Below are 27,232 nucleotides of genomic sequence, written 5' to 3' on the forward strand. Positions count from 1 at the left end.
GCAAACGTGCAGTATAGATGTGGAGAAAGAAAAACAGATGCTCAGAAACTGCATTGAATGGAGGTGGAATTTACGAGGAAAAGGTGAAGTTTTCATAAATAATTTAGTTGACATAAGGGCGTGGTACCTGAAAGCCTTTCAGCGAAACATACTTCGTAACATTTTGTTGTACCACTTTGTGACTCTTCAGTCAGCTCATTTCCTCCAGTTTGGTGTTCTAGGAAATTCTGAGTAAACTCAGTTCCTTGTAATTAATTCTGAGTTCAGTCTCTGCCTGAAATACAAGTATGTTTGGAGGGTTTTGTTCCTTTTTAAATTTTGAAGAGAGAAACAAAGGAATTTTAAAGGGTCCATTCTTTTTTCTTTGATCTGTGTACTGTGCCTTTGTTGTTTGTGTGCTTTAAGGAAATTAAGAGCAAGGGAGCTCTTATGGGAAGGAAGCTAGGTGAAGAGTTGTGAAGGGACAGGCATTTTCAAAGAGATATTTATAACAGTAAAATACCATTCTAATGTAGTAGAATAGGTAGAAGAGGCAATTGATAACCAAAATATAAATTTTTCACTGATCTCCGCAAAAAGAAAGCATATGGGAAATTAAAAGTTGTATCAGATTGTTAAAGAGCAATTCAAAACAGCACATTCATCTGTAGGACAAAGTGATAAAGAGCAAGACAGTAAAGGATACTGAGTTTAGCAGAGGGCATCAATCCAAAAAGCACTGCAGTGCATCAGTATGTGAAAGATCAAAGACTTGAAAAGTTGTTTTCTTTTTTTATGTTCCCTGACATGCAAAATTATGCAGTCGTTCCTCGCTCAGCCATTAGGCTTCTTGCAGATGATATTGCCGATGTCACGCCAGCCTAACTAAAAATGTCAGGTTATACAACAGCACAGTGAAAATAGTACAGAGGTTTATTATTTATAGGCCACCTCTGCTAGAGTGTGGGTAAGGTTCTCTGACTTCAGCAGGTTGCAGGGTTGAGTCAGGAATAGGTAACGAAACTGTAGAAACCAGAACAGCAGTGTAGGTAAGGGCTCTTAAAAACAAACGAAAACGGGTTTGTTTTCCCTTCCCCTCACAGACAGAAAGGCAGCTTTGGAGGCAGTAGTGAAAAGTTTAGGACCTGGCTTTGTAGCGGAGTTCAATAAGCATAAATCACTTCAAGCAGCTGGGCTAGGATCCTCGGGATCGGGAAAATCACCACCCTCTCATGGACTCCTAGGGAAGATGCCTGGAAATATGAAGAAGCCACTGAAAACAAGTGTTTCACCGAAGGCTGCGAAGAAGGACATGCTTTCTCTGCCTGGGTCAAGTTCGTCATCTCCTGAAAGTGACGATTCGCCCCAAGACAAAGAAATGGAAGAGGATGAGGAAGACTTACCTGCAGGAAGCAGCGGGCCTCGTCCTTCTCCTTACAATAGGGTGAGTTTCTCAGTATTTCTCTCTGTGATTGTGAGTATTTGCTTTGTATCTCATTGCGGGGGGATCGTGTGTAGAAGGATTAACCGTTCTCTTTGCTGATTCTGTGCAATAGGGAGTGCTGTGTTAACGCAGCTTCGTGCTAAGTACCACAGCAAGCACTTGGTAACAGATGGGAAGCGCTACAGAAGGGTTGGTTACAGCAGCAGAAAGAAATTCCAATTAAGCTTGGGGCCTTGTGCTGCTGTGCGCTTGTTTGTATAAATGGTGCGTGATGAGCTCTGCTGGAAGGTGCTACCGTGTAAGTATAAGCGAAGGATAGGAGGCAGAAAGTATTCATTTTCCTGTCGTGCACAGAAGGTGAGGCAGGGGAACTTCTTACTCCTCTTGTGAGAAGGATCTTAAGCCAGTGTCGACCTAGTCCATCGTATTGACCATTGGGATCTCTCGGACACGCTGCGCCTATAAACCAGGACACGCTGCGCCTATAAACCAGGACACGCTGCGCCTATAAACCAGGACATGCTGCGCCTATAAACCAGACTTTTGTTCTAGTTACTGTTGGGTATCTGTGGTAGAGGCAGTTGTCCTTGGTAGCTCCTAGCCTCTAAATGATAAGGGAAGAGAACGCTGCCTGCTGGTACTGAAGGCTAATAGATAGCATTGAAAGGAAGGTGGTGGAGTTGGGCAACTCTTTACCCATATAGCCTAGACAGCTGGAGTTACGCAGATTTTTAATACTTAGTAAAGACAAGACGGTTGTACACTGTTACTTGATAATCCTCTGCGACGGCACCTAATAATCTGAAGGTTATTTTTGTCTCTGCTCGTGGTAGGGGGTCGGAACTAGATGATCTTTAAGGGCCCTTCCAACTCAGGCCATTCTGTGATTGGAATTATGGATCTGCCCTTGTGTTAAAGAGCAAAAGCCTCAAAACACCTCAGTGAGCTAAGCAGTCGGTCTACTCTGGGGCAGTTTCTATTGCAGATTGTCTTTCCTTCGTTGTACTGGACTTAACATGGAAGTTGTTTATTTTTGTTCTATTTTTAATTTGTAGCTGTTGAGGGAGGAATTGCTGAACTGTGGGACAGTCCTTCAAATATCTGATTTACCCGATGATGGCTTTTCTGATCAGGATATTAAAAAAATTGTTCAGCCATTTGGCAAAGTTAGCGATCTCATTGTACTTCGCTCTAGGAACGAGGTAAGTTTTCCAGTAGAACGTGTTTGTGTGAGAATGCAAAAGAAATTGTCAAGCAATAAAACCTGTAGTATCTGTAACCGCAACTTGTCCTTTTGGATAAGGCTTCCTAAGCAGGTTGTCGTTAAAGATCACATAAGTAACCTTGGAATAGCTGGGAGTGTTAATTTTATAATGCTACCTGAGTCTTAATTGTTCGAGGAGGTAGGTCCCTTTTATGTAATACTGCAGTCTAAACTTTTCTGCCAAATTCCCGTGAACTTAGGGAGCACACACAGTTCTGTCGTGAGCAGATTTTCTAAAGAAAAATTGCAGAAAATTGCATCTTGTACCTACAATACAAGTAAAGACTGAAAGTGCCGTTTATTTTAGGCCTACTTGGAAATGAACTACAAAGAAGCAGTGATAGCAGCTGTGAAATACGGTGAAACTGTGCCGGTGCTGGTGAATGGGAAACGGGTGAAAATAAGCATAGCAGAAAAGCCAAAAGTATCTCCTGGCCAGGTAAGCAGTATGTTGGTGAATAACATATTTTGTGTGTAGCTTGGAATTTTAATCCAAAAACCAATGTTCTTAAAAAAAAATATTTAGTTGTTTTAGTTGATAATTTTTTAATTGCTTTTCATAAACACAAGTCAAAATACATATGAAAATCCCCTTGTGAATTTCAGATTTGAGCTTTCTGTTTTTCTTGGTTCAGATTGCTAACTGTGAATGGTATCAGTTTAACAAACAGTGAAAGATGCGACCTATACAATACAAAGTGTAAGTGATGCAATAAAAGTTCTTCTTTCTGTCTGCTTTAGGCCAAAATGAACATCAAAAAAAGGACTCGGATTGTTAAAAAAGTTGCTCCGAGTACAAAGTAAGTGCTGCCATTACATCCCTTAATGTCACTGATAACCATTGGAAACCAGATGTGCTCATACCTGTGTGTTCTACTGGTATGGAACTTTTTAAGCTATTTTGATATCCGTGAATTGTCTTTGAATCTGATTTTTCTTTATTTTTTTCCCCATCTGCTCATAATAGGAAACATCAGAACACCACCACTAAGACAACTAAATCCGTTACAGGTGAGGCTTTGACTACTTTGTATCTGATGATACCTTCACTATTGCCTTTGCTCTTCATTCCCATTTCTTTGTTTTTATGAGTGCTTTATTTAATAGTGACCAAAAGCAAGTCCGGAGAAGTATGAGAAAGCAATGAGCTTTTTGTGGTCTTTTTCATGTAACCTGGCTGCCTTGAGAAACACCCGTCAAGCAGCAATAATAATAATAATAAAGACCCATGCTGATACTCTGTAATTTTAAATGTTTGCCCCTATCTATTCATGATACGTGTGGTGTTTTATCCTCCATGAAATTTGTGTAATTCTTTTAGTTGCCTTTGATATAATACATTTAACATTGCCTTTTGCAGTTAGTGCTAGTGCTTCTCAGTGTCTTATTATCCTTATACGTTCAAGTTGCTTTTAAATTTATGCCCTGGTCATCTGAGGATCCAGACAGAAATTATTTCAGTTAGTATTGTTACTTAGTCTGGCAGAAACACCTGTATGTCACGCTTTTCAGTACTTTACTGAAAAAAAGGACAGACTGTGGCAAATACATGAGAAGCCAACGAGATTTTACATTTTACATTTACAATTTACGAGATTTTGGCGTTACTAACACACTGAAAATGAAAGCCAAATCATTTTTGTTGTTTATTTTTTGGCTTTTTTGGGCACTTGTTTTGAACGTAATTAGGGACCAGTCACTATTTTTTTTGTTTTGCTGGGAAAATTCAAATCAGCTAAAACTTATGAGAATGGTGCTGTTTGAAGTTTTTTTCATTTGTTGGTATGGTCACTTCTGAATCCAGTTGGTAGAAATAGAATTAAAATTCATATAGCAGTGCTTTTCAGAGCTGTCTCAGATGGAAACAGTGAATTGCTTACAGGCATTTAAGAGAAAGAGGAAATGAACTTTTTTACAGGAGTAGGGTTGTGTCACCAGAATCCTAAATAAATTCATGAAGCAGAGTAACTTTTGTGACTTTCATTCAAGCTTGTTGTTGAATTAACTGATTTTTTGGGTTTTGGTGCTTTTTTGTCATACCAGTTGAATTGCTGCAGATCAAATGATTTCCGTACATATTTTCATACTCTTTACTTTTTTTTTTTTTTAACTCTTACACAAATGTAAGACTTAAGAAAGAAGCATTTCTCCTGACTTATCTTTGGATATTTTACGTAGGTAAAAAAGAAAAAACTAAGAAATCCGTGGTGACAAGAGATAGTAAGATCAAGAAAACTTCGACTACTGCAGGTAAGACAAATGAGAACTTTCACTCTCTCCTTGGACCACACACACAATCACAGAATGGTTTGGGTTGGAAAGGACCTTAAGGATCACCTGGTTCCACTCCCCTGCAGCGGGCAGGGCCCCCTCCCTGACAGGGAGCCCTGGTTGCCCCCAGCCCCATCCGGGCCAGCCTTGGGCACTGCCAGGGATGGGGCAGCCACAGCTCCTCGGGGCAGCCTGGCCCGGGGCCTCACCACCCTCACAGTGAAGAATTTATTCCGAATATCTAATCTAAATCTACCCGTGTTTAGTTTTAAACCGTTACTCCTTGTCCTATCGCTACAATCCCCGATGAGGAGTCTCTCCAGCTTTTTTGTAGGTCCCCTTTAGGTACTGCTGTCAGTACAGGTGCTGTTCTGCTGCCCTCCACTTCCCAGATGAGATGTTTAAGGTAGTGGGTCCAAACCTTTCACACCTTCCACTGAGTTCGCCAATGCAGTAGACTGTTAGATAGGCGTGCACCTGTCTAACTTCTTGCACCTTGTGACTTTGCTAAGAGCGATAATCAATGCTGCTAGTAGGTCTGGAATAGTAAAGAACCAGGGAAAGGAGATGATTTTGAGGAAGCAAAATCATCTTACCCCTTCATGTAAAGACAGCTGCAGAGTTGTTTTGGCGAAGCTGGAACGAGCTGGTCCCATGTACACATTTTCTGCTCATTTGTGGCAGGAGGTCTCTGCCAGAAACACAGTGCTGTTGCAAATTAGTTACTGCAATCCATCAAACAGAAAAAAAAGCTTTATTTTGCCGTTACCTTCCAGCAAATTCAGTAGAAAATAAGTCTGAAGATCTTCAGATCTCAACAGAAGCTGAAATGGAAGCTGGGGAAGTTGAGCTGTCCAACCCAAAGAGCGTTACGGAAGCAGACAAGGTTACAGAGCCTGTGAAGATGGTGGAGACTCCGTCCAAAGGAACTGATAATCCTGCATCTTTACAAGGTAATTCTGATACGATAATGCTGTTTTAAAGTTACTTTGCTAGTTGTAAGTTACATGAATTTGACATTGTGATATCTTGAAATTTTTTGTAGAGAAACTTGCAGAGATACCTCAGGTGGCGGCAGTGGACTTGGATGAAATTAAGGAGGCTTTAATTGATCAAGGTAAATTACAAACTGACAGTGTTTTTTCATTTCTGTTCTAATCCTCTCTGCTATTTTGAATTACGTCAGAATAGTATCGAGGCCAGGAACTCTTCAGAAACGAAGATGACACAGGATATCAGAGAAGGAAATTGGTTAGCTTCACTGACCAAAACATAAAAGAACAGTTTTATGGGACCGGGACTGAAGAAGAGTGGCCAAAAAACCCTCAAAATTCACATATTTTTAGCTAGCATGGTATTTTTGCCTAGACCTTTTCAGTGCAACATGGAGTTTTTTTGCAACTCATCAGAGGAAAGGAGTGAGGTCGTCTGTGTATTCTGTTTACAGCCTCACCACTAAATCTTTTAATCTCGTTGCTTTACAGTACATGCTTAGGAGCTGGTTCAGTAGATCCTATTTTCCCAATATTTGTAACTGATGAGTAACAGAATTTGTTTTAAACATGGTGTATCTTAATTCTCAGTTATTATGCACATGATAGTGGTGGATATAAGCATTTTACAGTAGAAGGGATTCTCCTTTAACTGCTCTGATTGGTGTTTCTCTGTTTCCTGCTGTTCATGTTCTTCTGAGTCTATAAGATTTTTCTGTGGACTTGTCCCAGGGAAAAGAAAAGAGAAACAGTTTGGGCACGTGCTGGGCACCTACGTTATCCCAGAATGCCCATAAAGAAATACAGTGGTTGCGATTATTCAGCTGATAAGGCCTTAATGTCAGCAAAGTGTTTGAGTGTTAAACAAAGGATTTAAATTTTTAAAAAAATCTTACTGAAGACCATTCTTTTTGAAATCTTTTACAGAGCGCTGCATGCATCTCACCAATGTAATTTGTCTCTGTGAATTAAATGATTATATCATTTTTCACCCCTACAGTAGTGATAAAGCATATGGATAGTGCAAGGAGTTCGTAAAGCTCTACAGCATCTAAAGAAAGCTGCTGAACTACTAAATTAACAACCCCTACTTTTTTTTTTTTTTAATAGAAGCTACTGTAGCGACTGTGAAGAGCGAAGAATCAACAGAACCAATGAGCAAGGTCAGTCTAAAAGTGCTTGAATCTGTGGATGCTGTAGGTAGAGATTTGGTGCAGGTTTCCAAGTGATGGTTCTGCTGTCTGAAAACCTCCGGTTTTAAATCCTTTGTCTGTTAATTTCTTCTGGGAAACAGTGACTAGTTTATTTTCTCTGTGCTGTTTTTGATTTGATAGACTTCTGGCTTTTTTCCTCATAGTTTGTTCACTCTTCATTTACACCAAAACTACTTTTTATACTGTTCATTGCCCTTCTGTGGATTTTTTCTAACTCTCTTATTTTCTCGAGATGTAGGAATTGCATGTACAGACCTGCAGTGTTTGACATGTGGGCATATCATGGATATAAAGTAATGGCATAATTACAGGGGGTTTTGGTTTGGTTTGAATTTTTGGTGAGATGGCAAGAGAGAGACCAAGGTTTGTACAGAATTAGTTTAACCTGGATACATCCACAATTAGGCGATCACAATTTAAGGTGATTACATGACATAATTATGGAGAGGGGTTAAAAAAAATGTATAATGTGCTTTGCTACTAAATCCTAAGAAGGTTTAAATATTCTTTGGTTTTGGGGTAATTGCATGTATAAATACATGCTTTTAAGCAAGTGTTTCATTCAGTTTAATGGTGGTTTGACACAGTAAAAATAAATGCCCTCTTTAGTCATATAGCAGTTTTGGTTTAGAGTTGAAGAAAGAACAGTAATACTTCCTTTCATTTGCTTACAGGAACCTGATGATATATGTGTGGTTCTTATTTCAAACTTGCCTGAGAAAGGATATTCTGTCGAAGAAGTTTCCAACCTAGCAAAGCCATTTGGAGGACTGAGAGATGTGTTAATTTTGTCATCTCATAAAAAGGTATTCCAGTGTGTATCTAGCAGTGTTTCTACCTGGAGAAGCAGTAAATATGCTTCTAACAAATGTAAATGTGATAATGCAATGTAGCAAACGTTGATAGGATTTGTTTTTGCTAAATTAGGGTTTCTTTTTTATTGTTTTATTTTCTTTATTTTAAAAGGCATATATTGAAATAAACAGAAAATCTGCAGATTCCATGGTTAAATTTTACACCTGCTTTCCAATGTCACTGGATGGGAATCAGCTCTGCATCAATATGGTGCCTCAGTATAAGACTATAAAAGATGAAGTAAGTAATAAAATATATTGATATTCTATGATATGTGTTTCAGTACAGAGCAGGATTTTGTTTCTAGGCTGACTTTTATACACTGCCTGTTCTGTACATTCTGATAGCATGTCCTATTGAGGACTCGTTATGTTAAATGTCTTTTGGGGTCCTGGTCTGATACCAGAATAACACAGATGTCAGAAGTGCTCAGGCTATCACTTTTACTAATAAAGCAGGAAAAAAAGTTGTCATTTCAATTAGGGAGTCTGTGATTCCCAATTAGCTAATGAAACTGTATTTTGCTGTTTAAATCTTAAAACTTTTTAATTTTTTTCCCCAGGAATCAATATTTACTGCTATCATCAAAGAATCTGACCCTAAGGTAAGTTGCTGACAATCAAACTTTTCTTCAAAATACTACCAAAATACATTAATATAAATTGGAATCAGCTTCCTTCATGGTGAAATAATAGCTAATTGAGTTATCTAAGCTTGCTCTTGAATTAAATGTTTATATATGTATTCATGGGTGAATAAGCACGGAATAAAACGAGTAAATGATTGCTTAGTTTAGCTCCATGATGCATGAAGGGCAAGGAATTAAACATTCAGTAGGAGTCCTCAGGGAGCCTCTCCTTCTGTCAGGGCTTTTTCACATTCTAACAGCGTGCTTGTGACCACTGTAGCTTGGAGAATGCGAGTGTTTGCCTGTGTATAGTGGCGCCCGTTTTTCTAGTATGCTTTATAGAAAGGTTTCTCTTTTTTTAATTTAACTGTCAAAACTACTTCTGCTGTTCAGCGTAGAGCGTCTCCCTTCTTGTCCCTCCTGTTCCTTCACACCTTTCTTGGTGCCTGCCGGCAATTGACATGCAAAGCTTTTTTATGCAGTGTAGGCTCAGAGAGGCCTTTTCTGCAGGTAGAGGCTAATGGAATAACAGCCTTTATTATGTGAGGGAGGGCTGGTTCTGTTTCTAAGAGACACGCAGCTTTCAAGTATTTAAAGGTAAGACTTGCTTAAGATTTCAGAAGTCTACTAGTACCTTCAGACTTTGTGCCCCAGGGCCATTTCCTTGGATGTGGTACAAAATAATTAGTGCCAGGCATCCTTATATCTTTCTTCCAGTAAAACATGGCTGAGGTTAGCTTTCCGTTTGCAGTCAGCCCGCTCTTATGTTCTGCACCAGAATCCTTCCTGGTAGGAAGAGGCTTCCAGGTCTCCTCTGACAGCTTGTCCCCATGGTGGTGGTGATAAAGGAACCTTCACCAGCAAGAAAAACTTTCCAATTAGAGTTGAATATCCCGTTACAGCAAAGGCTCTGTTGCAAGAAGCGTACGAGCCTACCACGTTGTGACTGAAGTGCTGCCCTGGGGAGGACATTCATCCTGGGGACATCCAGGTTAGCGGGGACGCCTCCCTGCCTCTGTAGCAGGGTTGGAGCTATTCAGCCACTTGCTCTGTGTGTTTTGGATGGATATGTAATTAAATCTTTGTAGCATCTCACTATCAAAATTTGTTCAAATTGTAGTCTGACTGAAATCACAGGTTCTTAATCTGCGCAGGGATTCCGTAAGACTGTTTGGAAATCGACAAACTGAAGAAATTATATTTGTCCAAGGATCTTTTTGTCATTATAAACTGTTCAAATAAATCAAACTCTAACTTAAAAACCATAATCATATACTCTTTCAGGTGGGTTTCTGTGCCTTGACTGGTTTGCGATCTGACTAGATAATACGCTTTTCAAAATACCAAATTTCATTTGAACTTCAGCAGTATTTTGTAGTGTTCCTTAGAGGGACTTTTATTGCGTTCTTTAAAAAATTAAATGATAATTTAAAATAAAACACTCGACATTTTTAAGTTCATTATTCTTTACTGGGAGTTATATCAAATTCTTTTGATGTGCTGCATAGAAAGCTGGAAAATCTGGTGTGAATCTGAAAATTTGAACATTGGATGCATGTGAATGCTCTTCTTGGGGATCTGAGTGATCTGGACGCTTCCTGCGGCGCTTTCCTAACCTAGTTCAGTAGATGCTTATAAAGAATGCTGGAAAGTTAAAGAAGTCATCGCTTTTCTTTAGGTAAATACCGAAGCTATACATCATCAGTTTGTGCATCTTGGAAACTTACCAGATGATGGATACAGAGAATTTGAAGTAGTTTGTGTGGGACTTCGATTTGGAAAAGTTGATCATTATGTTGTGCTGAAGAACAAAAACAAGGTAAGTACTATTTTTCCCTAGTGCACAGTACCATGTTAAAATAAAAAATTAAGCTTTTAACCTCCCAGTACCAACAGTGTTCTGCTAATGAGAGATCAGAGTTCCTGAACTGAATGTAGGCTTTCTTTCCCACTCACCCTGTACAAGAAAATAGCTTATCTTATTTGCTGGGGGCTGCAGGGAAGGAAAAAAACAAACAAAACAAACTTTAGGCTGTTATCTAGCCTGAACAATACAAGAACAGTTTAAGGTCTGAAAGTAAAGCTTCCCAAATGGCTGGAAAATATATTAACCTTTGACATTAGAAAGGTATAAGTGGTGGAGGGCGGAACGAATTCCCATTTAGTAGGAAGCTTGGGAAAAAAATTAGTTTGGGAAAATGTCAGAATTGTACTATTTTTTTTTTATTCATTAAATACTTTGTGATCTGATTTTCAGTGGACAGAAACCTTTTTAATTTTTACAGAAAGATGAGGGATAATGTACATAGGTTTGCTTAAAAAAAAAACCACAACTCTTTAAAACACAACTTGAATTGAAGGTGGAAGACTCATGTCCCATTGTATTCGATAGCTTAAAGGTAAAGAAGTGAGAGATTTCCAGTACAGTGTATAAACTTCTGAATTTAGTTCATTTTTACCATTTTCTTGATATAACGTTACTTTTTTTTCTATGGCCATGCACTTCCCCTAGCAGCTTATGGGAAGATGCTCATCAATTGCAGCAGAATCAAAGCTGAACGTGTCTGGGAACCAGAAGGCTGCACACGGGGGTAGGAAAGCTCCAGGCTCCCCTGTTCTGTGATAAGTTCTTTGCTTGCTTCCACAGATAATTCCGACACAAGATTTCTTCCCTCAGCCTCACAGAAAGAAGAGAGTCCACTGTTCTCCATATCCAGAGCAGTGTTTCATCAAAAATGCTGCTTTTAGCAAATTTAAAATCAGGATGTTGAAGCCCTCAGAAACTAAATATCCCCTGCTATGCCAACTTAATTTATTAAACTTGTTCTGCAGTACAGAAGCAAGATAGAAGTAACAATTATTAGAAGCTTGTGCTTTCTTCATTTTAGGCAATTCTACAGCTGGAGAGTCCCAAGGCAGCTAGATCAATGTACTGCTTCCTGAAACAATATCCCTACAAGATGGGTGAGCATACGTTGAGCTGTATGTTGTCACCTAATGGAGAGTATGCTGAAGTAAGATTTCTTCTTTTTCAACAGTACATTTCTGTGCAATAGTACAAACTTCCTGTAAGGGCAGTCGGTGGGGATAACGTCAGCATTTCCTTCAGTATTTGCTGTTGTGGATGAGAGTGAAAACTGTGTAACTGTGGGGTGCTGAATGAACTCATCTGAACTCTGGAATGTGATATACGTGTGAAAAAGTATGGGTTGCTGTATGGTTTTCTTTTAAATCTCTCTCTATTTTACAAATCTTATGGAATCTCTTTCAGCTGATAAAAGTTTTCCATAATAAAAGATGAAAAGGAAGAAAAGTAGCTGTTTAGTACTGGTTAGAAAAGAATTTATGACTGAAATGATTAGAGAAACTCTATTAGAGTTGATTTGTCTTTTAACAGTTCATCTGCTTCAGTCCTTTTTTGGTTCCAGACCCAGTTGCTGTGTCAGCATTGATCTGTGGGCCTACAGCTGCTGCTGTTTTATCGCCTGCAGATGAAATTACTTGCAGCATTGAACAGCTCCCTGCTAACTTCTGGTGATCCGCTGAAAGAACAGTAAACTGCAGCAGCTGAATGCCAGAGAGAGGGAAGTTTAGTGTGTATTGCACTGGGTAAAGAGCTCTGAGCAAGAAATCTGAACTGTCTGCCCAGTGGCAGACTCTCCATCTCTTTGCTGCATCTTCCACATTGTGTTTATCATAGGGGGATATAGGTTGGCTTTTGTTCATCTGAATTTCAAATAGGTTTGCTCTCTGTAGCTTACATATAACTGCAAGAGCACGGACCAGCTAAGCAGTTCAGCCTGAGCTGTTTTCTGTCAAGATACAGACTACAAGCTGTACGGTTATCTTAAGCTGAATTCTGTGCTTGTGAGATAGATACAGCCCTTACAAGGGGTTATCCGTGTGAATTCCATCGTTGGAGCTCTCGTTCCCTGCGTGTTCCTGTTCATTTTCAATGACGTGACTTTGAGATACTGCTCAAACAAGAGGATTTGCTGGAGGGGCAGGGCATCCCTTCACTGCTATTCACCACCAGGTAGAGGTTTAACTTCAGGTGCCTAATAACAAGGGCATCCGTCTGTTACTTCAACACAGGGAAGTCAAATACATATAAAAATGACTCAGATGCATACTTCTTGCTGTGCTGACCAAGCTGTCAGTGTTCTCGCCAATCACCACAATGATTTTTTGTATATTCTTTATTTTATTTTTTGAGAACAGGTTGGGTACTGATCCTTGACATGTATTATAGTTTGTTCGCTATAGCATTGGCAATTTCTTGTGCTTTGTTGAAAAGCATCCTTATTTACAAAGTTTGTAGGGTAGCTGTACAGTGTTTGGGATTCACATTTTAAAATATGTAGTGTGGCATTAGATTTTAGGTGTCCGCGTTTGGTAGGGCTCTCTTGCAGTTAAGTTGCATCTCTGATGGTATAGGACGTAGGGTGCACAGCCACATGTGCTCTGGGCACGCGGATGTTTCTGAGCGGATTCATTGTGTCCGTATTAGATTGGACATTAGCAGATGCTGTGCATGCGTAGAGTCCAGTCTAAGATCAGTTCCCTGTTTCCTGCTCTGTAAGAGTGACTCTGAAATGTCCGCAGGGAGCCTGTGGTCAGCTTGGCTTCCCAGCTCTTCCCGTCCGTACCTTCTGGGCATTCACCTGCGATTCAGCACAAGAACGGTGAAAATGCCTTTTAATTCCATAATTGATTCAGAGGACTGGTTTAAATTTTGCTCTGAACGCTCCATCTCTACCGCACGAGCCTTTTGTTGTGGTACTGTCGGTGTGGTGCAGCCCCCAGGAGCCCTGCGGGCCGGGGGCCCCGCAGGTGATGCGCTGCTGGATGTGCTAAACCCAGGTGAGCTCTGCTGGATGCAGGAACCTGCATCAGATGTCCCCAAGAGGTTTTCCTTTCTCTTCCCCGCTGCAGGACGCTGATTCTTGTTGTGTGGGATAAAGTATGTTGTCTTCCGTGCCACTGTATTTTGTATTTTTTATATAGTGAACTTGAGGTCTTTTTAAAGAACATAAGTTAAAGCTGTATCAGGTCGTCAGATGCATTTAAGTGTAATATTTTTTATTAGACTACCTGAGTAGCTGAAGAAAATAACAAAGCCTTCAGGCTTATAAGCTCTTTCCCGAGTCTAACAAAATGTAAGTAATAAGCTCTCTTAGCACTGGAAAAAAAGCAAAATACCATAACTGAAGTGCTTCTGCTAAGGAACGCCTGGCAAGGATGCATCGTGGGAACGCTGAACCAAATCTGCTCGTTGTAGCCATTCCTCTACCTTGTGTTGGAGCAGCAGAATAACGTGCCTTTGTTGCTGGAAATGTTACATCAGATCAGAGTTCAGTGCCAACAAAGAATGGCATTCAGCTCTCTGTTTTCGAAGTAGTATTTCTTCCCAGCTGTGCACTCCGGGGTGATTCGGGGTGCTCGCCTGACCTGGGGAGGTTGGGGACGATGGGGAGGTTGGGGACGTTGGCCAGCCAGCCAACAGGGACTGATGCCAGCGGCGCAGTGGTGGAAGTAATGGAAGCGTTGCTTAATCACGTTACAGTTTTGTTTTTGCCATTTTGCTGATGATGTCTGAGTTTTAATATTGCTGAAGTAACAAAAGTACACCTGTGGGGAAACTCTTGTAACGGTGAATGTGCAGCTGGGTACAGAATCATTGCTACAAGTGGTGTAAGTGCTCCTCGTCAGTAAGACCGTCCCAGCCTTTCACACATCAATAGAAATCTGTACGCCGGAGCTGTGCTTCCCAGCTTCGTTTCTATCTCTATCTGAGAGGGGGAGGAAAACGCCTGTGCCGGTCCCCCTCTTAAAAGGGAAAACTGCATTTTTCCTTCGTTTATTCTTCACTGCGCTTTGAGTCAGTGACCTCTGCGCGCTGCCCGTCTTCCTCGGCGGTGGGGCAGAATCTGGGTGCTGTGGCTAAGCACCAGAGGAGCGTTGAGCTCGGAGCCCCATTTGACCTAAGCAGTTTTCTCTCCTCTCTCTCAGAAGGCTCTCTGAAGGAAAAACAAAGCTATTTTTAATCTATTATAACATGCTCAGATGGTGCTTTGACATGCTGTATCTGGAATGTGTGTTCTTAGAAAGGGAAAAGTAAAGGCTGCAGAAAAAAACACGTGCATAAATAAAAGAGTAACGTGAACTGTATGTGCATTGAATTAATCTGAAGTTCTTTTATTAGGGACAGTCTTCAAATGAGTTTGTAGAATGCCTTTAGAAAAGAAATTTCAACACAGTTTTAAAAGTTTTTGGATTGTTTGGACCTGTGCCGTGAACTGTGATAGCCACAAAGCTCAGATAGATGGTTTTCTTTTTTTTTTTTTTTCCAGAAGATGTTATTTCATTAAAATTATTCTGTATATCAGCAAATAGAGAGGCTTAGTTAGTCATATTTAAGCAATCGATACTACTTTAGCAGGTTTTAAGGAATAGAATCTGGCCTTGGATTTTCTGTAGATACTTGCCTAACTCGAAATGTGATTTGTCTTTCAAAAGGTGCGATGCTGTTGTTTCAGTACGGCACCTAGCTGTCAAGCTAGCTGCAGTTTACCTGAGCTCTGCAGCTCTTAGCGTCCTCCCCAGTACGGGAAAGAAGATGCTGTCTGGGAAAAGGTGTTTAACATCCTCTCTCCCCAAAATACATCACAGGCCCAAAGCTAATTCTGCTCAAAAACCCATCTTTGAAGATGAGGCGGGTGAAACCACGGGTGCTGTGCCACACGTTCTGTCTAGCGGCCTTCTGGTAAACCCTCTTACCCAGCCGTGCGCTTTTATTTGTTGGCTTAGGAAGTCCTTGTCCTGCTGTGAGCAGTTTTAGACTAGTTTTCTGACATTTGATCTTTCAGGTAATACATGCGTAAAATCTGGGTTCATGGTGTTATTAATGAGCTGTCCTATGCAAACACTGTGCCGTTGCTTCTGCAAGTTGCAGATACTGAACCCTGACTTTTGCCTTTCAGGCTGAAGCTATTAAAAAAGACGTGAAGAAGGAGGAACCGAGCAAAGGAAGGTATGCCTCTCAGATATTTAAGATTTTTCTTATACATATTGTTTATGGAATGCATATCCAACATTAAGCAGATGCTGAGCCATCTCTAACCAAGCATGATGAAAAGACGCGCTGCAGGATGCATCAACTGTTACCCGCTGTTACTTCTTTCAACCTTTTGTGTGTTCTGTGTGTGCAGGACGTGTGGTGTATTGCTGTAGAGCTGTAATGTTTGTGTTCACCTTGAAATCTGGGGCTTTAAAAGAACATGGAGAAACGGGGTGAAATCCTGTTTTCTGTGTAGTTCGTTGAGATGTTGTTGTTTTAATAATTATGGCCAGGATTTTACCACAGGTCCTGGAAAGTATGTTGGGATATACGTGTTGGTAAGACACTTTTTGTTGTGTTTAACCAGGAAGCGTTATACTTTATTTCGTCTTACAGTGCTTTCCTCTGTCGGAGCACCTGGCTCTATTGTTTCTGTTTCCAAATGCTAAAAATAAACTTGAACTTCCTTGTTTAACTTATTAACATTCACTTCATGCTGTGATACAGGTCCCTAAATTGATTTTAAAAATGTTTAGATGCTATATTAACATCAGAACCTAGAAATGGGAAATTGTGGTTTTGGTATGTTCCATTAAAAAAAAAAATTGCTTTACAGACATTGCTTGTGGTAAAATTTCTAATTGTGGAGTAACTATTTGTTGGTTTTTGTCTTGGTTATGTTTTGGGAGTACTTTTGTAAGTGGATAGATCATCATAAGGGTTCTTGTTAACAAATATTTAAAACACCTTCTGTGACTCAAATCCGTATTTCTGGATAAGATTTGTCATTTAAAAAAAAAAAAGCTACCTAATAATTGTCCTTAAATTTGAATTTCAAGTAATGACATTATATATACTGTTACGGACTGTTACTATATTTCCAAAAAACCTGTTTCTCTCAAAGCCAGACACCCCTAATTTCATGAAACTTCTCCTCACCCCCTGGTCAGATCGGAAAGCGTTAGTCTGTGCACTGGCTCTGAACCGCACGTGTGCAGACATGCAGGTAACCTTTTTGATCGCAGACTGGTGGGCTGTAGCTAGCAGTGATAGTTCAGCCAAAACAAGGCACTCTCGGGTGCATCCCAGCCCCTGCAGAGCATCCTGCCGAGGCTGGTGAGCAGGGGCAGAGCTGACATTTGCCCTGCAGATAAAGACGTGCGCATCCTCCCTGTGTGAGGCAACTCTCCTTGTCGGCCTCCGTGACCTGACCAATTTCTTGAGTTACATTTCCTAAGAGGCAGAACATAGCTTAAATATTGTTATATACGGGAAGGCCTTGCCACGTTTTTCTGGGGAGGGAGGGAGCAGCAGAACTGGCGCAGCAGAAGGCAACGCCTCCTCCCTTGCCTTGGAGGTTGTGATGTCAAAAAAACTTTTGATAAGCTTTTTGAAGCTGGGTTTTTGCCCAAACTGGGTAGGGTATTCATCTAACTTTGTGGAGACTGACCCGCTTTTAGGAACGTTGATGCATTTTAGGAATGTTGATGCATTTCTGTTGAATGCTGATTTCATTTCTGTTCATCTGTTTTCTCAGCTAACAATAGCTGAAACTTTTCTTCACCGGGTTAAGGATCAAGGTCTGTCCTCCTGCTCCTCTTTAACCCCGAGCGACGTGTGGATGGCAGGTTGTGTCTGTTGTGAGGCAGCCTCAGCTCTCTGTGCTGGCGCTTCCAGAACCGAACCTCTCCAGGTCTCCCTGGCTGACTCGGGCAGCGATGGCTGCGTGTGGCCGCTGCTGCGGGGACGTGCTGGGCAGGGACTTCGGTTCACCCTCTGTGCTGACTTCTGTACAGGACATCCATCTTGTGGGTCTGCGGGCTTCTCGCCCAGTGCCTGACAGATCTTTTAAGCGTCTTCAGGTACCTTGATGCTTCCTCATGCTCGCTCATCTTTATCTCTGCACGTTGCCACCTTTACAGAGTTCTCCTTCCATTGCTTCAGTCCGCTTTGAACCCATCAGGACGTATTCTGGAGGTCACCAGCGCTTTGTGCAAGGCACGGCAGGGGTGCTGGCAGGAGGGGAGGCACGAAGTCTGAGAATCCAGTGACTACTACCTCGTTTGAATCGTGTAGAGGATAACACGTGCGTGCTGCTTGCTGTAAGCCGTGTAGCCAGCACGTGGTTGCAGTGTTCACTGACATTTTTCCATTCCTTGCAGAAGTGCTCAAAGAGAGGCTAAGCAGGGCACAGCTTAGCGAGGTGCTAGAGCCTGTGTTTAATCAAGCTTTCCATGCGTCAGTGGCACAGCTGGGCTCTGAGATATCCAGGTAATGTTTTGCTACACAGACACATGGGACCCAAAGCCCAGAGGTCTGTAGGACGCTCAGATAGTGGAGGAAATGAACTGAAGCGTTTTTCGCTTTGGAATACTGTCAGTGTTTAACTGGTGTCAAAATCTCTTCCATGCTGTGACTGAATAACCTGACACCACAGCCTAAAAAGCAGTTCAGCCCGGACTGCTTAAACACTCACAGTGCTGGGGCCCACCCACGGGGCCGGGGCTGGGTGCAGGATGCGTGCCCTCCTCTTGTGCTGAGATGCCCGGTTACAGCTACGCCAGTTTTCACTTGGCTCTGTGAAAGAGCTTTGAAGCAGAATTCACATCCCTTCTTCTTTCTCCTCTCGCATTTTGGAGCAGCAGAGGACGGTGCCCTTGGGGCTGGAGGAAACCCTCGCGATTCCTGGTGGTTTCGTTGTGCTTCCACGGCACAGACTTTAGCTGAGTTTTGCCTGTTCTCATCGCTCTGGCTCCACGTGTTGTGTGCTCCTCTTGTTAGCCCTTCATCTGCCCCCCTCCAGACTTAGCATTCGTGCCAGCGCCAGGCCCCGTTCTATCTGTCCTCCCATTTTCTTGATGAGACTGTACTGAGGGTTACCAAAATGGCAAGCTTTCCTTACCTTTCTTACTTTTCTGAAGATTAATGCAAACGCACGCTCTTTATCCATGTGCCTAGGTTCAGAGAAACCATGGCACAGCCTGCTCCGTTGTGTGTAACCACGGAGCGGGTGTCTGATGCTTCTGTGTTTGCTTCGGCACCCATCAAGATGGTCAATATTGGTGCTTCGACGCCCTGCCATCCTCAGAGGCAGGTGGTCTGAGGATGCTCATTTTCTTGAGCCTTGTGGGAGAAGGGGCACAGACATCTCTGGTTTTAAAGTCTCCCGAGATCATTTTTGCAGGATTCTTTCTTTCAGAGAAACGTGTTTGTAACTGGCGTTCTCTGAAAGGCACCGTGCTCTGCGTGTCATCCTGGGCTTTGTGATTGTGGGAGCTGACAGTGGGATTATGTAGCGAAACCAGAGCCCGGCCAAAAGGAGCCTCTGTGCACGCATCGTTCCTCGCCGTTGTGTGAGGTCGGTGGAGCTTAAAAACAAAGTAATGCCTCCCTTCCCGAAACGAGAACAGGCTCAGCTCTTAGCTGCCGGAGGAGGTCCCTAGCTTAGTGACTGCAGAGCCTTCAGACATAACAGAACTGCTGTAACAGAGCTGGTAATGCACAGGGAGGGTGAGGCTTTGGTTTATGTGCTTTCGCAGTCTGCCTTTTATCAGGGGATCTAAATTTTAGGAGCTCACATCAGCAGCGAGGTCACAGGGCGCAGCAGTACCGAGTACTACCTCGAGAGGTCTGACGACAAGTAATGTAACTCAAAGCCTAAGAGTCTTGCAGTACTGAGGCGGATTGAGCAGAAGCATAAAACTAATCAGCCGTCCGCCTCAGTATTTTTAACCGTTTTAACACTGATAGGCCAGATTTCCAAATGCTAAGCACTAATGCATCAGGAAATCACCCACCATTGGCGTCAAGAGGTTACTGGTAACTGTAGAATTCTCAACATAGTTTGATTTCTTCTGTTTTTTTTAAATGCATTTAGCTCTGGCTTGAAAAAATATCCAGAGGGATCAGGAGTGGTGCAAACAGCAGCTGCTAATCCTCCAGTAGAGCCTAGTGTGGCAAAGAAAGAACCCATTTCCATCTCTAATGTCAAAGACGGGATGTCAGCAGTACAGATAGCGCCCTCTGAGTCCCACCTTGAAAGAGCAATAAGGGAGTCTGCTCCGAGGCTGGCAGAAGCGCCCGTGGAGAAGGAGGAAGTTGAACTTGGTGTCGCACCCGTCAACTCGGCTGATACTGAACTACCTGGAGCAAAGGCAGGAGAGCTGCTGCTGCCTCCTTCCAGCCTGGAGAAAGAGGAGGCAGTTACAGAGGACGCTAAACTGGAGTCGGGCAAGTCTGCTGTTCTGTCTGCGTCGGAGAAGGAAATAAAAGCGAGAGCTGAAGAGCTGTCTGCTCCTGCCACTGAGCCCCCAGAAGAATCGCCCGACGTGGGGAAGGTGGAAGACGTGCCGTCAGGCTCTGCTCTGAAGCTGCCAGGAGGGAAAAAAGCAGGGGCTGCCCCTGAAGCCGTGCCCCCCGATTTGGATGCAGCGTCAACGGAGACGGTCTCGTCTGCTGTCACACAAACAAACAAAAAGTTGGAGGCTCTTGAAAAAAATCGTGTTTCTGATGCTGTGAATACCGACTGTGAAAAGCCTGTGACTCAGATAACGGAGAAGAAACCTGCACTTCAAACTGGGGTGGCCGTGGAGAGGAAAGTGGATGTAGCCGGAGCAGCCACCGAGAGGAAGCCAGAGGAGTCTGCGCTCAAAGCTGGAACAGCCGTGGAGGAGACCCCCGAAAAGCTTTGGGGCAAGACTGGGGCAGAGCCAGAGAAGAAACTTGAAAAATCTGTGGCCAAGGTTGGGGCGTCTGTGGAAAACGCTGAAAAAAATGTGAATGAAAAGAATGAGGGGAGTTTAATCAAAGCACCTCAAAATAAGGGAACAGGACCAGCAAAAGTTGATGAAACCTGCAAAGCACTTCCAGTAAACTCCTCTTTATCTGTCAAAGAATCTTCCTCTGTTGGTAAAGCGATTTTAAAAGCCGTGGTGTCTCTTCCTGATGTATCCAAGCCAAGGGTTCCAGTGTGGAGAAACGAGCCTTCCCCGTGTAAAGGAGAGGAGCAGAAAGCTGCCTCGAAACCTGAGCCCCGAGGACAAGTGGTGGCGGAGAAGAAAACTGCACCGAAAGAAGTGGGTCCTCCGAGAGCTGCCAGCAGCCGAGCGAGCCTGGGAGACGGCAGCGGCAAGCCTAAAGTGAGCAGAAGTTCTGTGGTTGGTGGAAAGGGAGGCACTGGGAGGAATTCATCTCAGCAAGAGAAGGACTCGCGAGTGGAATCTAGGGCTAGTTCAAAACAGTCTCAAGAGGGAGAGAGTAGATCATCCAGCACGAAGAAAGACAACAGCAGCAATAAGGTGAGGAGGGCAGGAAGGCCGGTTCAGTGTGCCCGATCGGTAACTAACTCCATGCTTCTCTCAGATGTTGAGTATGGGACAAGGAGAGTATGTTCCCCTTCCCCTTCCCGTAAATCACTCAGCTGGTCTGGGCCAACAGACGAGTTGGAATAGCAAGATGGTGGGCAACCAGTTGCTTGTAGCTGCACTGTGTGTAATGCAAGGATGTAACTGGTTTGAAAATGCTACTCGGATAAAATTGCAGGAAGGTATTTTTTTTTGAAGCGAGTCTTTACTGAGTGTTATAACTTTATGTTCTTGGATTAGTTCTGAATGGGAATCGATAAGCTTTCTGTCCTTTTGTGAGCTGATATTTGCTTTGTCAAGTCCTGCGCAGACACTGGTTACTGGAAAGAGGTTCCTAAGCAAGGTGCTACCTGTGACTTGTTGCTAGAGACTGTATGCCTGGACTCTACCGCTGACGGTTGGCGTAGCTCTGTACTTGCCAAGCATGTGATCAGAAGCAGCAATCTGGACAATTAAAAAAAAAATCATTAAGGGAAAAGTTCGTGTTTTTTTATTTTTATTTTCCTTGTGGACAGGTTAGATGCCTTAACTGATCTCTTGTCTACTTTTGTCTGACTTGCAGGCTTCTGTTGGCGGCAATACTAGACCTTCGAAAAGTGGCAGTAGCAGCAGTGCAAAACAAAAGGAGGTAAGGCTCTAACTGTAACTGTGCTTAAAATACAGATTGTCTTGACAGTGTGTGTACTGAGAATCTTCAGCGTTCTTCCTAGGGAATTCTTGGGACTACTATTCTTGTTATTACTAGTTGTTAGACAACAGCTGTAAAGTCAAGTCATCTGGGAGAGAAGCTTACTTCAGGAAGTGAGTGTTAAAAGGAGGTGGTTCTTGGTCTTGGATATCGCCTGTTTGGGAGAGAAAGAATTAATTAACTGGATCCTCAGTTAGCTGCATAACATCTTTATCCATCATCGCACTTGTGAGAAGAGGAAGGAAGGTTGAGGTCCTCTAGCTCTTGATAAACGACTTTGTATAACAGCAGGTAGTCAGAATTTCTCCATCCACCGTGTCTCTTGCATGCAAAGGGATTTTCCATGGGTTGTTCAGCAGATTACTGTATGTTTTTGTTGACTTGTTGGTTTGAAGAAGAGCTTTGGAGCTATAGGCTCAACTACAAAAGAGTATCTCTCTTTGATAGCTTGGTCTTTAGGAAAGAAAATCAGACAAAAGGTAATAAAAACACATGCTGATGAGGTTGTGGAAGTAGTGTTACAGGATCAAAGCAAAGATCTACTGGGTCAGTAGTGGGTTGCTACGGAAAAAGGCTTCCTGACCTGGAGTTGACAACCTGGATGCTTTTATTAATCCACGTAAAGTTCTGGCCTGACCAGAATGGTGCGTTTGTGGAGTTGTGGCAGTAATGGTAGTAGATAACACTTGTATGATGCTCCAGATACCTTTTTTTAATCCCCAAGAGCAAATTCTTCAGCATTTGAAAAAAGGTTTTGGAATGTCTTTTACTACTTAGAGCTTTATTCGTCACTGCTGTACAGCTGATAAGAACCAATATCTTTGTACTTCTTTTCACAGAAGAAAAAATCCAGTAACATTTGGTTTAAGTGGAAACATAACCACATTTTCTTGGGTTTACTTCACTGTGCCCACTTTGCATTAAATATTCCTAAACTTTCTGCATCAGGATGCAGGTGGAGACACATGCTGTCCCTACCATTTGTTAGCTTTAAAGCAAAGAGGGGGAGGAATGCAGCCTTTTAGTTTCAGCTTTTTTTTCTGGAGGTCTGTTTCTAGTATTTCTCAGCCGTGCAGTCTTACTCATTGACATAGGAAAGTTCATCTTGCCTTGGCCTTAAAATTCTGCATTAACAACTATTTTTCCCTCTTCTTGTGTTGGACACCAACCAGTATTCGACAGTAAGACAGACAGTTTTACAAAAAAAAATAAATCAGAATCATTCATTGAAGAAATAGAGTTAATAATATGGGACTGTGGATATATGGATGTGTTTTACTGTCTAGAATTAATTTACTTTAATTGCCTTCAAGTACACATCTTATACATCTTACCCACCTTATGCTATTGTTCTGATTATAAAAGCAGAGTCATTTTATAGTGAACAAAGCGTAACGCTCTATTCCAAAAACATTACTCTGTCTACTGAAATAGCCTAAAAGTAATTTGGGTTAATTCAGTCTTTCATTAAATTCCACATTTGACCATTCATCCACCTCCAGATGTTCTCAGCTGCAAATGGCATTAAATCGCTGCTAATTCTTTCCAGTAGTCCCAGAATAAATTGCACGAGCCACGATGGAAGGCAGCACGGTCAAACTGCAGGGTAGTAGGAGTTTTGGATACGTGACACGTTGCAGGAGGATGCTGTGCCTCCAAGCGAGGAGAAATGGGGGTCAGTTGCTGTCGTTGTACCAAAAGAATATGGTAATGCGTTCGCCAGAGGGCTGGAGCTCGTCCTCCTGCCCCTTACAAAGCACGGTGGGCACGGGAGGATCAGCAAGTCTGCCAGGGAGCACGTCTGGGGGGCTAGGCAGACCTCAATGGGAAGGACAAAATGGTCTTGTGCATGTTATTTATAGAGGAACAGGGGCAGGTTTCAGTCCTGGGAGCCCTCTCCTAGGCTGGGGCGTAGGGCTGTCTGCGAACCTCTCTGGAGCTGAGATGTTAGTAGGGTGAAACCCAAGAGACGAGATAAAACAGTAAGGAGTCATCGGGACAAAGAACGACTTCGCTGGATCAAACCATCTAGTGCAGTATCCTCTGTCGAAGCAGTGCTAACAGCATCTGCTTAGGGAGGAGACTGAGATCTGATGCAAGAAAATAGGGTTCTTGAAGGATACTCTGGAGTTATTTGGATTTTCAGTAGACTTCCTGCAGGTGAATGCAAAAATGCGCACAAGTATTCAGGGCGTTGGCCCGGTTCTTTTAATAGATGTAAAGATTGGCTGCTCATCCAGCTGTGCGTTCGAAAAAATCCTTCGGATTTCTGAGCTAATATCTGCTTAATGCAAATGGTGAAATAACGAAAACTGTTCCGGGTGAGGTGGAAGGCCTGAGCATTTTTTTCTACCTTCGAGTTGAATTTTCTTTCCCTTCATCCGGCTTCTGTGTGTGTTGTATTTTTCATGAGGCACCCTGTGGACGGAGGTAAGTGTGTGTTATGTTAAGCTGGATGTTAAAGTGTTCTGCTCACGTTCTTACACTCCGTAGGAAGAAGAGCTGTTTCCGTTCAACCTGGATGAATTTGTTACTGTGGATGAGGTAGTGGAGGAGAGCGAGTCTCCTGTTAAAACACGGCGAAATCCACCCAGGGGAAAGAGGAAAGACGGTGCTAAAAATAACTCTTCCTCTGAACCAAGTTCTAAGAGAAGAAAAGGGAAGAGCTCCGTGGCACGCATCGCTGAAAGCGAGCTGTCTTTTGTCACTTTGGATGAGATCGGCGAGGAGGAGGATGGGCCCGCGCAGCTGGTGGGAGATGCTAACCTAGAAGCACTCAGCGACCCGCAGGGCCTGGTGGTGGTGGATGAAGTGATTGAGGAGGAAGAGCTGATGGCAGAAGTGGTAAAGGATCCGCAGTCGCTTGTGACTTTGGATGAGATATCTGAGCAGGAGGACCTTGGCTCCCATAAGGACGTCCCCGGGTCGGTTTTTGAGGAGCAGGATTTGAAAACCGAACCCTTGGTAACTGTAGATGAAATTGGTGAAGTAGAGGAGCTGCCGCTGAATGAGCCCGCACATCTGAACGTCGAGGATGTGCTGAAACAGAAGGAGGACGATAAAGGGACTGCTGAGGATTCTGGAGATTTTGTTACCTCTCAGGTGCCTGACGATCCCAGTGCTTTAGTGACGGTGGATGAAATACAGGAGGACAATGAAGACAACCCGCTGGTGACGTTGGATGAAGTTAATGAAGATGAAGATGATTTTCTGGCTGATTTCAATCGCCTAAAAGAGGAACTAAACTTTGTTACAGTAGATGAAGTTGGAGAGGAGGATGAGGAAGAAGAAAATACTTTCCTAGGGAAGAATCTGAACGAAGATGAAGATGATGAGGACATTGTTGCTGTTGCAGGACCAGAAGAAGAAATCGCTGCCATTGCAGGACCAGAAGAGGAGGATATTGTTGCTATTGCAGGACCAGAAGAAATGGAAATTCTAGGAGACATGAGTCCAGAAGACGAAGATATTATTGCAATCTCAAAGTCGAAAGGTAAGGAACCTCTCGTAGCTTCCATAGGGGAAATAGAAAATAAGATGCTTGTAACCATTGCACAGGGAATGGACAAAGGCATCCTTGTAGCAAATAGAGGAAACTGGAAAAAAAACAAACCCAAATCTTCCACAAAGTCAATAATTGAGTTACTAGGAAGGAAATGAAGACTGGTAGTGAAGAGCAGTCTGAAGGTAGGATATTACATTAATGCAATTTAGGATGTAGCCTTTTCTCTTGATGTAAAATTAAGCAGCATATTCTTTTGAAATGTTCATTTGGTGTTTATGATGGCTAAAATTGGGGAAATGGTTTCTCTCCCAGCCTCTAATGCAAAGCTCGGTAAACTACCTAACACTAAAGATTATTTGTAGTCTTTGATTACAGAACCGAACATTATTAAAATGGGAGAGTCAAATGAAATAGACACGCACATGCAAAGAAGTAAGAGCTTCTAAGCTGGATCTAGAGGGAAAAACATAGGAGCATATGGTAGTATGGAGTAAGGAGGGGGTTAAGAAATGCCCAACAGAACCAAGTAGGGAGAGCTGGATACAACCTGCACACAGGAAGACTTTTGGCCAAAGTGTGGGTGGGAGGCTCCACGTGACGCAGTGCACAAGTATCGAGATTTTCTGTCTCTGCTGATGCAGCTGAATGCTGACAGCAGCGCCTTTTGTTCTGCTGTTCTGGGAGAGCTTTTGTCCATCTTGCTCTTACTGCATAGCGGAGGCAACCCGAGTAAGTGCAGATTTGGAGGAGTTGCAGAAGCGAGAGCTATCGTGCTTAAAAAGGTATTTTGAAGTTTAGTTTCTGTGAACAGTAGGAAACAGGTTAGTTGACTGTGTACGCACCAATAAATATTGAAATGCTATACCATGTTGTAATATTGTTTGTTACAGAATGTAAACTTCCATGTGATTAACAAAAGCATTTATTGAAAATATTTTCTGTTCTGTAAGCAAGGAAGTTGTAAAAAGACCTCTTAAAATATCCGAGCACTTGAGTGGACTTCTGATCTAGGTGGTAGTGCCAAATTATAAAAACGCTTGAGACACAGTAAGTGATTTTAGCTCTACTCCATGCAGTAAAAATCTCAGGAAAAACAGGTGGGCGTAGAAAAGTTCTTCCTGAGTTTGAGAAGCTGAGCAAGGAAGCTGGGAAGGAGAGGTTAAAGCAGGTTGACCGGTGTCACTGCGAGTCTTGAAATCTGATTCCAGCAGCAAAATAGGAAACGGGTTCTCAGCTGCTGCAAGGCGAGCAGGGTAAGTGACGGCGCTCGGGCTGCAGCTTGTAAAGAGCTACGTCAGGTCTGAATCGGGCTTGGTGCAGTGTGCTGAAAACTCCTGGGCACGCAGCAGGCTGCTGCTGTCCGGTGCGTTCCTTCAGCAGCTTCCTGGTTTTCGTTAGTAGGGCCCAAGGCTTCGTTGCGTTAACCTTGCTTAAGGCGGGTTGGCGTTGAAGTTACTTGAACGCAGAACTGGAAAGAAAGCAGCTGTTGTTGATGTGGGTCTTTGCCGGATGAACTGTTCAGGTAGGCTAAAACCCAAACAACGTGCTTATCTTGTAGGAGAGACTGTCAAGCTCCCTGGCTCCAGAAGAATCCTAAAATGATAATTTAGATACTGCCTTGGAGCTGGTTCATCTGGTGACCAGGTCTTGGTTCGGGTTGGCTCTGTAACAAGGCTGTGTTCTGCAGTGGCCACGAAACTGGCAACGTAGTGAGTGCCCCTTATTAAAGCCAGGTGGCTTCTCCCGTGTTACGCTCTAGTTCCGGTGAGCCAAAATCACTGGAGAGAGTTAATTTTGCTAAAAGCTTTTGTTCTTTAACTCCTTTTCAGTTTTCTCTGATTTCATCAGTTTAATTATCTTCACGGGGAAGTGGAATCTGGTAATAAATGCTGTTCAGGCTGTTGGATAGAGAGGCAGGATAGCAGCAGGAGGCTGGGGTAGTTCACAGAAAGAAGGTGAATGCTTTGGA

General features: G+C 42.8%; 1 protein-coding gene across 6 annotated transcripts in view; it reads left to right on the top strand.

Annotated features, from left to right (window-relative positions):
- Positions 1 to 27,232, top strand: part of ZNF638 (zinc finger protein 638) — a 54,788-nt gene that overhangs the window by 25,000 nt on the left and 2,556 nt on the right. For 5 of the 6 annotated variants that reach the window (XM_066997034.1, XM_066997037.1, XM_066997036.1 and 2 more), the window contains 18 exons: positions 1,083 to 1,423; positions 2,479 to 2,625; positions 2,995 to 3,126; positions 3,429 to 3,487; positions 3,655 to 3,698; positions 4,866 to 4,937; positions 5,735 to 5,911; positions 6,004 to 6,075; positions 7,061 to 7,113; positions 7,839 to 7,970; positions 8,131 to 8,259; positions 8,582 to 8,623; positions 10,326 to 10,466; positions 11,536 to 11,661; positions 15,631 to 15,680; positions 19,585 to 21,004; positions 21,633 to 21,698; positions 24,252 to 25,251. In XM_066997034.1, coding sequence (XP_066853135.1) covers positions 1,083 to 1,423; positions 2,479 to 2,625; positions 2,995 to 3,126; positions 3,429 to 3,487; positions 3,655 to 3,698; positions 4,866 to 4,937; positions 5,735 to 5,911; positions 6,004 to 6,075; positions 7,061 to 7,113; positions 7,839 to 7,970; positions 8,131 to 8,259; positions 8,582 to 8,623; positions 10,326 to 10,466; positions 11,536 to 11,661; positions 15,631 to 15,680; positions 19,585 to 21,004; positions 21,633 to 21,698; positions 24,252 to 25,251 — 4,203 coding nt within the window. The remainder of the gene's footprint in view (positions 1 to 1,082; positions 1,424 to 2,478; positions 2,626 to 2,994; positions 3,127 to 3,428; positions 3,488 to 3,654; positions 3,699 to 4,865; positions 4,938 to 5,734; positions 5,912 to 6,003; positions 6,076 to 7,060; positions 7,114 to 7,838; positions 7,971 to 8,130; positions 8,260 to 8,581; positions 8,624 to 10,325; positions 10,467 to 11,535; positions 11,662 to 15,630; positions 15,681 to 19,584; positions 21,005 to 21,632; positions 21,699 to 24,251; positions 25,252 to 27,232) is intronic. The other variant, XM_066997035.1, reaches the window with a different exon arrangement.

This window comes from Anser cygnoides, chromosome 4 (assembly GCF_040182565.1).
Source record: "Anser cygnoides isolate HZ-2024a breed goose chromosome 4, Taihu_goose_T2T_genome, whole genome shotgun sequence".
In the NCBI taxonomy this organism is placed as follows: domain Eukaryota; kingdom Metazoa; phylum Chordata; class Aves; order Anseriformes; family Anatidae; genus Anser; species Anser cygnoides.